The sequence below is a fragment of the Pseudophryne corroboree genome, chromosome 1 (assembly GCF_028390025.1).
Source record: "Pseudophryne corroboree isolate aPseCor3 chromosome 1, aPseCor3.hap2, whole genome shotgun sequence".
In the NCBI taxonomy this organism is placed as follows: Eukaryota; Metazoa; Chordata; class Amphibia; order Anura; family Myobatrachidae; genus Pseudophryne; species Pseudophryne corroboree.
The window spans coordinates 867,070,420-867,083,472 of record NC_086444.1 but is presented as its reverse complement, the minus strand read 5'-3'; the positions used below and the strand labels follow the sequence as shown (position 1 = coordinate 867,083,472).

Here is a 13,053-nt window from a genome sequence, read left to right as displayed (position 1 = left end):
CACTAGGATCCGGAAACGGCCATGTCATTGCCTGCATTTTCTCAACCACTTCCCCGTATACACCATGTGTATGCCCATGAACGCCCGCTACCTGTCAATCAACCTTCGATCACATCTGGCAAGATGTAAATGCAAAAGAATTGCTGATCGCAAACACGAAATGAGCTTGCAGCGTATGCATAGTTATCTGATAATCGGACGATTTGTGAATTTGCTAATTTGCAACTGAAGCTGAATAAGGCACCTAGTTTGGTTATAGTGTACTAGTAACTTATGATTAGTGTTTTTTGGCATAGCTAAATAACAAAGTTTGGTGCACTAAAACGGGCTGTTTAGGGCTGTTTTAGTGTGACTAGAGGATTAGTGTATGTGGACACATCTGTATATGGGGGGTCATTTCGAGTTGTTCGCTCGTTGCCGATTTTCGCTATGCTGCGATTTGTTGCAAAATGCGCATGCGCAAGGCACGCTGGACGCATGCGCTTAGTTATTTAACTAAAAACTTAGTAGATTTGCTGTGGATTCTGCGGCGCTTTTCAGACGCACTGCTGATCGGTGAGTGATTGACAGGAAAGGGGCGTTTCTGGGTGGTAACTGAGCGTTTTCCGGGAGTGTGCTAAAAAACGCGGGAGTGTCTGGAGTAACGGGGGAGTGGCTGGCCGAACGCAGGGCGTGTTTGTGACGTCAAACCAGGAACTAAGCGGACTGAGCTGATCGCAATCTGTGAGTAGGTCTGGAGCTACTCAGAAACTGCAAAGAATTATTTAGTAGCAGTTCTGCTAATCTTTCGTTCGCTATTCTGCTAAGCTAAGATACACTCCCAGAGGGCGGCGGCCTAGCGTGTGCAATGCTGCTAAAAGCAGCTAGCGAGCGAACAACTCAGAATGAGGGCCATGGTCTTATTAACGTAACGTTCTTATATAACATCCTTACACATATTATAATCCAGTAGCCCAGATGGTCCAATACATCATCAGCCTCTCAAATACAGTACCGGTCAAAAGTTTTATAAGACCCACATTTTTCCCAGAGGTTTTTTTTTTTAAATATAAAAAGTTTAGGTGTGGGGGGGTGTACTAAGCAGTGATAAAAGTGGAGAAGTGAGCCAATGGAGAAGTTGCCATGGCAACCAATCAGCATTGACGCAACATTTATAATTTGCATACTATAAAAGTATACAGAGCATCTGATTGGTTGCTATGGGCAACTTCACCACTGGCTCACTTCACTTTTATCACTGCTTAGTACACCTTATTTTCTTATGTCTAATTGTTTATTTGTTCTATACTTTAAAGGGGGGTACACAAACGGAGAGATCCGGGTTTAAAATCTAAGCAATCTGACTAGATTGCTTAGATTTTAAGCATGGATCTGTCGTGTGTATGCCCCCAACGATAGCGATGCACGCTACTGCCGGTGTTAGATTGAGCCCGCTGTGTGAAGTGAGTCGCCCCCACGTCCGTCACCCCCCTCGCTCAGCACATCGAGCTGTGCTGTGCGGGGGGAGAGATGTGTACTGAGCCGTCTGTGTTAAGATCGCTCAGCACACATCTCTCCCGTCAGTACCACCCTTAATGTCAGAGTCCATTGAGACTATAAACTGTAAATTTCAATAAAAAACTGGAAAATGATGATGCCCTAAAAGTTTTGACTTGTAATGTACGGATGCGGTTGACCTTGATTATTGCAAATACCGATCTGCATGAATACTGATGGGAGGAAATAAGGGGATGTAGATAATATTAATATATAAGTGTACATACTGGGGCTGTTTTAGAGTTGGACACTGGCATATTTATAATGGCTGCAGTGTGTGTGTGGTGCACACGGCCCCCAGGGGTCCATGGGGGCCCACACCACACACCCTGCACCCATTAACTTAAATACTTATCCTCTGTCATTCTGTGGCGCAGCAGCAGCTCTACAGAAATCACTGGGAAAATGGCGCGGCACCATTTTCCCGGGGGTTCGCGCATGCGCAGTAGAAAAATCACTGGAAAAATGGCCGCCGTACCATTTTCCCGGTGATTTATGCATGCGCTCTAGGCTCTGGGACAGTGGCAGGGTCCCTTAGCGACCCTAGTGCCCCGAGCTGTACAGCGCTGCTGGCTAGAGAGGAGGGGGCCCAGACGGATCCTGCACACGCCCCTCCTCCTCCCTAGAAACGCCTCTGAAGTTGGACGTATTTTTGCACCAGAATGCAGGTGGAGGAATAAGATGCTGAACTGGTCAAAATGTGAGGGTAACCGTTTTAGACCAGAAAGGAAAAGAAAATGTGCCTAGTTGATGCTAGGAGAAATCTCTAGTTGATGTGCTTATTTTTTGCCAGGAGATTTGACTTGACTGGTAATACTGTAGTAAATGCTAGTTTCAGTCTCACAAGATACACAGGCACATACTGCATGCAGCTTTGTGGTGATCTGCATGAACATTTCCTTTCTTTCCTCACGCCCTCTATCTAGCATTCCGCCTCTCTGTTACATCTAACTCTAAATCCACCTTGCTGTTTGATTACAAATTAAAAAAAGTTAAACTGATATGAAAACGGCATCAAGATGTGAAGCCATTCTACATTTAGTTATAATAAAATGTAGGTAGCTAAGTGAGAGCACTACTAAAAGGTATATTACACCTGTAAATCCAGTACTCTGTTATCAAAAATCTAATTTTATGAAATGTGGTTTAATATATACCCTCATAGTGCAAAGAAACTATTAATGTCTGTCTGTCTGTTGCATAGGAGAAAAAAAAAAGTTTAACAATTGTAATAATATATATAATAATATAATAATGTTCTAATATATTGACCAAGAACAATGTAAACTGATGTAATCACGTCAAAGGGATTCTACAATGGTAGAACCCTTGTTCATTTAGTTGCGTTAGATAATACATAGAATTTTCGAGCACAGTGAGAATACAGTAGGTGTGGAAGAAGTTTGTGAACATTGTCACCCTTCATTTATATTGTTAAAAAATAGTTTACCATAGTGACAACATATCAAATACATGAATTCAATAGTACAGTAAAACGAGTACTTTAAAAATAAAATATAGTGTATGGAATATGAACCTATAATGGCCGCTGAAGAAACTAATGAAGAAAGAAACTAGTGGATCTTCCTTTCATACATCCAGCAAGGTTCTCTTCTAACGTGTGATTCTCTCTACTACAGCTACGCTGTACCTTTTCAGTGCCCTATTGTCTGATGAAGACACACTGTTTGCTCAAGTACACAATATAGCCCTGTAATATCTAGGTTACACTGTTACAAATGCTCGTCTGATGACTGATACCATCTTGCAAAAGGGTTTTCTGGAAAGGTACAGATGCGTCCATCTACATCTATCCTCAATACGCCATGCAGCGTGAGATGCCTGGCATGAGTGAGCTGCCAGGTTCCGTGCAATCCTGCTAACGTCGGGCGACTTTTTTTTGCTGAAAATGTATCTTGGCTGCAACGTAATGCAACTAGGATGCATGAGTAGAGCTGATTAATTTGATATCTTGTGTGACTGAGGGGGAGATGTATTATAGTTGCGCATATCGTGCCACTACTTTTCTTCCTGCTTCATCTCTTTAATGAGACGAAGCAGTACCGACTAGATGTATTAGCATCTCATCTGCCGGAGTGAAAACTTATAGATAACCGTGCCTAAAATGACGAGGGCGCAGTTACAGTGTTCACCCCTATCGCCACATAATACATCTACCCCTGAGTCTGTATACAGAGCAGAACAGAACTTGTTTTGGAAAAAAGCTGCACCTGCTACATTCGTATACAGATCAGAGACTCTGATACACACCGATATACAAGTGTCATATATCAAATTAATCCGCACGTTCTCGTACACTGTAGTCACATTGCGTTGCGACTAATGCGCATTTTAGGCAAGAGAAGGTGCCCGATGCTAGATTTTCACGCGACCTGGCGTGCCAAGAGGGGCTGTTTAGCGTGACTGCAGCAAAGATGTATGTAGACACATCTTTACTGTGTATTCAGTGCTAAATATCCTAATCTTTCACATGCCCTTTATATTTTCTAATACTGAGAGTACATGAGCAACTGGTCAGACTTACTAAGAGTTGTTTATGTGATGTCTCCCATGCATAGGAAAGCATTATCTCCTGTACATTAAGTGAGAGTTTGTAGAGTTCATTCTGGTGTATCCTGATAAAGTACATTTATGTGCAAATCATCTGTTTGCATTAATACCTGAACATATAAGACTTGTAGTTTATTGTAAGTGTAATTCTGGCATAAAGGAACTTAATGAAGATTTGACCTATTTTATGTCCCAGCGCTACATAATGTCCTTCTTGGTTGAGAATTATGCATGACAGCACAGTTGCGCACTTGTTAACATTGCAGCCGTTAACAGCTCTGGAGTCAATTCCAATGAAGACCACATCTGTCTGGCGTTTGTACGTTCTACTTATGGGGAATTTTCTCCATGTGCTCTGGATGTATGTCACAGTACAAAAACATAATGAATTTGCTTTTTGACTAGTAATGTAATAATGGGCCCCATTGTATGTGTGTGTGGTAGAGAGTTACTACTAATGTACATGTTCTCCGTACAGTGCATATAAACGGGAACTGTATAATGATAATATATACTAAAAGCATGCCCTATTCCCCTTGATATTTGCCTGTACAGATTTACTGAGAACTACTTAACTGGTGTTAATAATTGGCAAATATATTTTGCATTCAGTAGAATATAGGACATTATTTTAACCCTTTCTTTTTTCTTTCCATAGGTCTGCCTGGGAGTTTGAAGGTGCTACTATTGTTTATTGCCCCTCCAGAAAGATGTCTGAAAGAGTCACAGCAGAATTGTATAAACTGGGCATTTCCTGTGGCACGTATCATGCTGGCATGGGAATCAGTGCAAGGAGAGATGTGCATCACAGGTTTATGAGAGATGAATTACAGGTATAAGCCTCATCCTCATAATTAGGTTCATCTTGGTAGTTGCGCAAGTGTTCTGTAACAGTGGCTTCTCCGTTATTGTCATAATTGTAAATAACTGTAATTAGAAAATGCTAAACTAGGATATGTCCACTCTGGCGGCTGTGCGTGCCAGAACGGACAAACACTTGAATTGCTCCATCGGGTGCCATCTAGTGGCCGCTGGCACACAAAACGCTTGAATTCCCCCCGTAGAGGTGAAGAGCAGCGTAAGCCTTTTATTATATAGGATGTGTGTTCAGGGTGTAAAGCATTAAGTAGGGAATCAATGGGAAAAACTCATTCTGCCAGGAGGTCTGCTCACGTTCACCTTATAAGAACAATATTATGTTAAAACTGATAACCGAATACCGGGCAGCTCTATTTTTACACTGCAATGTAAATTTCAGCTAGGACACTGCACGCATCTAAATCTCTCTGCACATGTTACATCTGCCCCACCTGCAGTGCAGCATGGTTTTACCAAGGTGCATAGTTACTTGAGTTTATTTTAATTTTTTTTCTTTGCTATCCAGTTGTGAACATATTTTTTATATCAATAATGCTTTATGTTGCTTAACGGAACTGTGGTCAGTCCTTCTGTACATTAATAAGGAATAATGACTTTTTCTAGCATCCATAAGGGATATTGGTGGAATCTAGTTTGATGGGGTATAGACGGGGTCCAAAGGAGCCGGTGCACTTTAAATTTCTTCACTGGGTGTGCTGACTCCTCCCCTCTATGCCCCCTCCCACAGGCAGTTTAGAAAAAAGGCCTTGTGAGGTGCAGAGCCGCTTCCCCGCTGCAGGACCACCGTCCTGAGAGGTGGTTTGTTCAGCAGGGCATTGCGCCTTGGCTGTCACAAGCACAGCACGCCGCACTCCCCTAACACTAGCCTGAAGGTGACGTCTGTGGTGAGTATAAACCGGAGGCCCTGCTAGGGGGCTCCCCCGGTTCAAAGTGCGACTGAACACAGGCGCGGTATACGGGACCCTCCTGTGGGGGAGCTAGAGCCCCCCGTGTACACTTGCTTATATTAGCTTGAACTAGCACTTGTGGAGACTTTGCCAGTATAAAAATCATTATAGCTCTGGCGCCATTGGAGGGGGCGGCGTTAACTCAGAGCGGGACCTGAGGCGTTTTGGCGCCTTCCTCTGCTTAATGCAGCCACGGACAGCACACACAGCGCTTCCTGCCTCACAAGACACGCTGGAAATCTGGTCACTGTGAGGTCTCTCCTCAAGCACATTCAGGACACTACACGAGTCCTGTGTGACTCGCTCAAGGAGATGGGAAATATTAATGCTAGGACTTCTGCCATGGCAGTGTCGGCGCACAGGGCTTTGTGGTTGCGTCAGTGGATAGCGGACGCAGAATCCAAGCGTAGTGTGGAATCCCTCCCCTTTTCGGGGAAATGGCTCTTTGGGGTTGAGTTGGATACGTGGATTTACAAAGTAACGGCTGGGAAATCCACGTTTCTCCCCTCTGGGGTCCTGCTGGCAAGATGCTCCTACCCGGGGCCGTCTGTGCAGTCCTTTCGGTCTAACAGATTTCGATCTAAGGCCAGAGGTGCCTCAATGCAACTAGAGGCACCAGAGGTAAGTCAAGAAAACCTGCAAGCACCAGCTCTCAGGACCAGACCACCAGTTATGCTTCCACTAAGACCTCAGCATGATGGTGCCCACCCACCCCGAGGGGATCTCGAGGTGGGAGCTCGACTGCATCACTTCAGCCGCGTCTGGGAGGCTTCCTGCTATGATACCTGGGTCAGGGATCTAATTTCTCAGGGCTACAATCTGGAGTTCGATGGTGCTCATCCCCAACGAAGATAGAGATAAAGATAAATACGTTGTTTGATCAATGACAAAATAAGAATTTACTTACCGATAATTCTATTTCTCATAGTCCGTAGTGGATGCTGGGCGCCCATCCCAAGTGCGGATTGTCTGCAATACTTGTATATAGTTATTGTTACAAAAAAATCGGGTTGTTTATTGTTGTGAGCCATCTTTTCAGAGGCTCCTACGTTTATCATACTGTTAACTGGGTTCAGATCACAGGTTGTACAGTGTGATTGGTGTGGCTGGTATGAGTCTTACCCGGGATTCAAAATCCTTCCTTATTATGTACGCTCGTCCGGGCACAGTATCCTAACTGAGGCTTGGAGGAGGGTCATAGGGGGAGGAGCCAGTGCACACCAGCTAGTCTAAAGCTTTTACTTTTGTGCCCAGTCTCCTGCGGAGCCGCTATTCCCCATGGTCCTTACGGAAGTCCCAGCATCCACTACGGACTATGAGAAATAGAATTATCGGTAAGTAAATTCTTATTTTGTCATTGATCAAACAATAAAAGTATTGTACAGAACAACGAAATTTCAACCAGGGCAACCACATATGCATATTATTCAGAACAGAATAGATATTAAAACTCCCAAATCAGGTTCATCCTTACTATAACTGTAGGGAAAAAACTGTTTCTGAACCGTGAAGTTCTGGATTTAATACAGCGGAAACACCTTTTGAAGGCAGTAGAGCAAACAAACTGTGGTATGGATGTTCACAATCCTTTTAAAATACTATTTCCTTTCCTCATACTATGCTTAATATATACCTCCTCTACTGTAGGCAATTCAGTCCCAATAATATTCCCTGCTTTCCTAACCACTCGTTCCAACAGCTTATGATCCGCTGAGGTGCAATTACCGTACCAAACAGATGCAATAAGTTAAAATACTTTCAATTACACAACAATAAAAATGTAATGTTTTTTAGACAAATTAGCCGCCTTCAATTTCCTCAGGAAATACATGCGCTGTTGCGCCTTCTTAACCATCAATAAAACATTAGAACTCCAGGTCAAGTCATCAGTGATAATAGTGCCCAGTAATTTAAAACATTTCATCCTTTCGACCTCCAGATTAGCAATAGATAATGGCAACAGGTTAGATCTATTAGATTTTCTGAAATCAATATTTTTTTTGATTTAACAATAGGCTATTTAGCTCCCTCCAAATGACCAACCTAGCCACCTCCTCACTATATATAGACTCATCTCCATCCGATATAAGCTCCACCACTGTCTAACATCAGCAAACTTAACAATTAAATTTGATTGAAACATGGGAGGCGCAATCGTACGTAAAGGGTGAAAATAAAATGGGTCTCCTTGTGGAGTACCCGTGCTAATCTTAGTGATAGTTGATGTTAAATTACCCAATCTCACTTGTTGTGGCCTATTTTACTAAAAAATCTAAGACCCAGTTGCACAAGGTGGCAGGAAACCCAAGCTTGTACAATTTCCTACTCAAAGCATTCGTGGGAATGGTATTAAATGCTGAACTATAAGCTATGAAAACAATTCTGACATATGAATTAGGCCTCTCTAGGTGACAAAAATTCCATGCCAGAACTTTTCAATTGGATCTCCTGAGCAAGTGGTCTGGCTCACATCTTCAGATGCACCGGCTAATCCGGCTGTTACCTCAGGCCAGGATTTCCCTCCTGTGGTGGTTACAGTCCTCCAATCTCCTGGAAGGCCGGAGTTTCGGGATTCAGGATTGGACCCTCCTCACGACAGATGTGAGTCTGAGAGCATAGGGAGCTGTCACCGAGGGGCGCAGTTCCAGGGCAGGTGGTCAGCCCACGAAAGCCTCCTTCCGATCAACATTCTGGAACTTTGCGCAATCTACAATGCTCTGCTTCAGGCCTCTCCTCTGCTCAAGGATCACGCGATCCAAGTACAGTCGGACAACGCCACAGCAGTGGTGTATATCAGTCGACAGGGAGGGACAAAAAGCAGGGCCTGCATGCGAGAGGTGTCAAAGTTACTCCTCTGGGCGGAAAGAAATGCAAGAGCCATGTCTGCAATCTTCATTCCGGGTGTGGACAACTACGAAGCAGACTTCCTAAGTGGTCACGATCTCCACCCGGGTAAGTGGGAACTCCACCATCAGGTGTTCCAGCAGATCATCCACTGGTGGGGCTGCCCACAAGTAGACATGATGGCTTCTCAACTCAACAAGAAGCTTCACTGGCATCACGAACCTGGGCCCCTCAGGCGAGGGCAGTGGATGCACTGTCGTCACCTTGGCCTTACCGGCTGGTATACCTGTTTCCTCCTATTCCGTTGCTTCCTATTCTGATTGCCCCGGATTGGCCTCGGGGGCGTGGTACGAGGATCTTCTGGACATGTCCGACGAAGACCCTTGGCATCTACCACTAAGAAGAGAACTTCAATAAGGACCGTTTGTCTACCCGGACTTACGGCGACTTCGTTTGACGTCATGGAGGTTGAGCAGAACATCCTAGCTCACAAGGGCCTTTCCAAAAAGGTTATTGTTACCATGGTTCAGGCCAGGAAACCTGTGACGTCAAAACACTATCATCGTATCTGGAGGAGATATGTCTCTTGGTGAGAGGAACGCACGTATCCGCCTGCAGAGTTCCACTTGGGATGTTTCTTACATTTCCTGCAGGCTGGTGTGGATAAGGGCTTGCGTCTGGGTTTCATTATGGTCCAGATTTCAGCTCTTTCCACTTTCTTCCAGAAGAAATTGGCGGCGTTGCCAGAAGTGCAGAACTTCTTGCAAGGGGTATTTCACATACAATCTCCTTTTGTGCCGCCTACGGCACCCTGGGATTTGGCTGTGGTTTTGGACTTTCTACAGTCCTCCTGGTTTGAACCTTTGATAACAGTAGAAGACAAGTACCTCACGTAGAAAACAGTGATGTTACTGGCCCTGTCTTCTGCTCGACGTGTCTCAGAATTGGGGGCCTTATCGTGTAAAAGGCCATACTTGGTCTTTTACGAGGACAGAGCGGAGCTCCGGACTAGACAGCAGTTCCTGCCGAAGGTTGTCTCTGCATTTCACCTGAATCACCCTATTGTGGTTCCGTCCAATTCTGATTCTTCTGCTCCTCCGGAGGCGTTGGACGCTGTGCGAGCCTTGAAGATCTATGTCAAGCGAACGGCTCGGATCAGGAAGATGGATTCTTTGTTCGTGCTCTATGATGCGCAGAAAAAGGGTAGTCCTGATTCGAAGCAGTCCATTGCTCGTTGGCTTAGACTTACAATCCAACAGGCCTATGTGTCAGCAGCCTTACCTGTTCCTAAGTCTCTGAAGGCCCACTCTACAAGATCGGTGGGGTCTTCCTGGGCGGATGTCCGTGGAGTCTCAGACTTGCAACTGTGCCGCGCTGCTTCCTGATCGAAGAAGAACACTTTTGTTACATTCTACAAGTTTGATACCCAGTTTGGGCAGGCAGTGCTGCAGAAGTCTCCGCAAATTCCTGCCCGTTCTGGAAGCTTTGGGACGTCCCCATCGTACTAGAGTCCTCCAATATCCCTTATGAATGCAAGAGAAAATAGGATTTTAATTACCTACCGGTAAATCCTTTTCTTGAAGTCCATAAGGGATATTGGGCGCCCGCCTCAGTGCGTTGACTTTTCTTTATGTTCTCTTTTATGTGTTTACCTGTTCAACTGTTGCTGTTGTTGTTACCATTCGTTGCTAGTTGTTATATGTTACTGTTGTGCTGGTATATAGGGGGTAATTCCAAGTTGATCGCAGCAGGAAATTTTTTAGCAGTTGGGCAAAACCATGTGCACTGCAGGGGAGGCAGATATAACATGTGCAGAGAGAGATAGATTTGGGTGTGGTGTGTTCAATCTGCAATCTAAATTTCAGTGTAAAAATAAAGCAGCCAGTATTTACCCTGCACAGAAAGAAAATAACCCACCCAAATCTAAGTCTCTCTGCAAATGTTATATCTGCCCCCCTGCAGTGCACATGGTTTTGCCCAACTGCTAAAAAATTTCCTGCTGTGATCAACTTGGAATTACCCCCATAAATCTCACAACTCCTTGTTGTTCTGTTCCTTCTCTCATATATGTCCTTTCTCTTTCGGGCACTGTCTTACCTATAACTGCCTGTGTGAGGGGGCATAGAGGGGGGGAGCCAGCACACCCAGTGAAGAAATTTAAAGTGCATCGGCTCCTTTGGACCCCGTCTATACCCCATTGTACTAGATTCCCCCAATATCCCTTATGGACTATGAGAAAAGGATTTACCGGTAGGTAATTAAAATCTTATTTTTGCATTCTTTACCTGACAGTGTGTTGTAGCCACTGTTGCGTTTGGCATGGGCATCAATAAACCAGACATCCGCAAAGTTATCCACTATGGAGCCCCTAAAGAAATGGAGTCCTATTATCAGGAGATGGGTAGAGCCGGAAGAGATGGTCTCCCCAGCAGCTGTCATGCTTTGTGGGCGCCAGCAGACATGAATTTTAATAGGTAAGTGTATGCTCCTTTATTGCAGTAAACACAGTTGCTTATCTGTTTGTACATATAGAGCAGTGATTTTCAACCTTTTTTTACTCGCGGCACACTGAACAATATTTTAAAATTGCCAAGGCACACCATCAGTTCCCCACAGAAAAAAACAAAAAACACACATTGGCCCTCATAGTAAAAAAATAATAATCCACACATACATTGGCCTACACAGAAAAAACAATTGCATTGCTCCCCACATAAATCCTATTGTTCCCCACAGGAGAAAAAAATAACAAATATTAACCACTACCGGTCAGCTGTCCTCCTCCCTGTCTCTCAGTGGCGGGGGTTGTTCATAGTGGAGTGCTGTGAATACTGAGCAGCGGGAGGTCGGGTAGGTGTGGATGTGGGTGGGCAAGAAAAGCTGTGTATGCAGACAGGAACTGGAAGATGTGTATGCAGGCGGGTGTGCTGGCTGGGTGGTAAGATGCGGGAGCCGTGACCTATGATATCACACCGCCGCATCTTCAAGGCATACATCACAGCCGCAGCACGACTGATCCTCTAAGAAGAGCCTGGGCCAACAGTTCACTCTGAAGGTGCAGGAAGCTACTGCACACCCTGCAACTGGTCGCTGCACACTAGTGTGCCATGGCACACTGGTTGAAAAAGCCTGATATAGAGATAGCTAGAGAGATAATCCGGGATAAGTCATTTTATCTTAATTTGCGTAACAGATCTTTTTGCATCCCCACATTTACGTGAACAATCTGAAGTTACAATATTGTGCTCTGGAGTGAGCTTCAACATTTCACTCCTCCAGAATTCCAGACCACAGTGGGTATAGCCTCCGAGAATGAAAGGATGACTGTAGTCCATTTCTTCTTGGGCATAGACCACAAGCTCAGCTCAACACTAACCAGAATCTGTTTGATTGATTGATTGATTGATTGATTGTTTGGTTGTATATTTATATGGGGTGTGTATGTTGCTATTGTTACTGCTCACACTTACTGAAGAATCAGAGACCTTCACTGTTGCAACTATGCCTAGTTGCTACAAATATATTGCATATGATCAGATATGATTTTTTACTTTGGATTTACCAATTCTGTTTAGATCATTTAGGTTTTAATAGAACTGGGTTTCCAGAAGAGTACAATCTCTAAAACCATCATAAATGAAATGCAGAACTAAAAAAAAAAATAATATGCTTTTGCTTTATCAATATATTATATCCATTCTTGATGCCGGCGGTCGTATGACCGATGACTGAACCCCCGAAACCCCTCAGAATCCCGGCGCCATATTGGGGTTAGAGTTGGGGCCCAGGGGGTTTAGGGTTAGGCAGTAGAGGATGGGGGGGATAGCCCTAGCTGCCACCCCCCGAGTCTTAGCCCTAGCCGCCACCCCAGGCAGGTTAGGGTAGGGGTATTGCAGTCAGACTCACTATTCATTGAGCTATTTGCCCTTGCATAGAAAGGTAGAGAATTCTAAGCTAGGGAAGTCTAACTATTTGAAGATAACCTTGTACTTTATGAAAACATCACTGCAGCTGATCAGATCTGTGTAGTGTGTGGCTGCAAAGAATTGGATGTGTGGCTGCACACTACATAGATCTGCTCAATTGCAACGCTGTTTATTTTTTGACAAAATATAAGTAGCTTCATATAGTTCTCATAGTTTTTACGCAGGGTCAAATAGCTCAGTGAGTAGGGTGGTTGACTGGAATTCACAGGTTATAGGTTTGAATCCTGGGTAGGGCAATATATTGAAGTGTGTTATTTAATTGTAACCCCTTCTCACCTCCCTAGGGGTAA

General features: G+C 44.3%; 1 protein-coding gene across 5 annotated transcripts in view; it reads left to right on the top strand.

Annotated features, from left to right (window-relative positions):
* WRN (WRN RecQ like helicase) overlaps positions 1-13,053 on the top strand; it is a 294,980-nt gene that overhangs the window by 144,617 nt on the left and 137,310 nt on the right. For all 5 annotated transcript variants that reach the window (XM_063920020.1, XM_063920018.1, XM_063920019.1 and 2 more), the window contains exons 19-20: positions 4,766-4,940; positions 11,070-11,251. In XM_063920020.1, the coding sequence (XP_063776090.1) occupies positions 4,766-4,940; positions 11,070-11,251 (357 nt within the window). The remainder of the gene's footprint in view (positions 1-4,765; positions 4,941-11,069; positions 11,252-13,053) is intronic.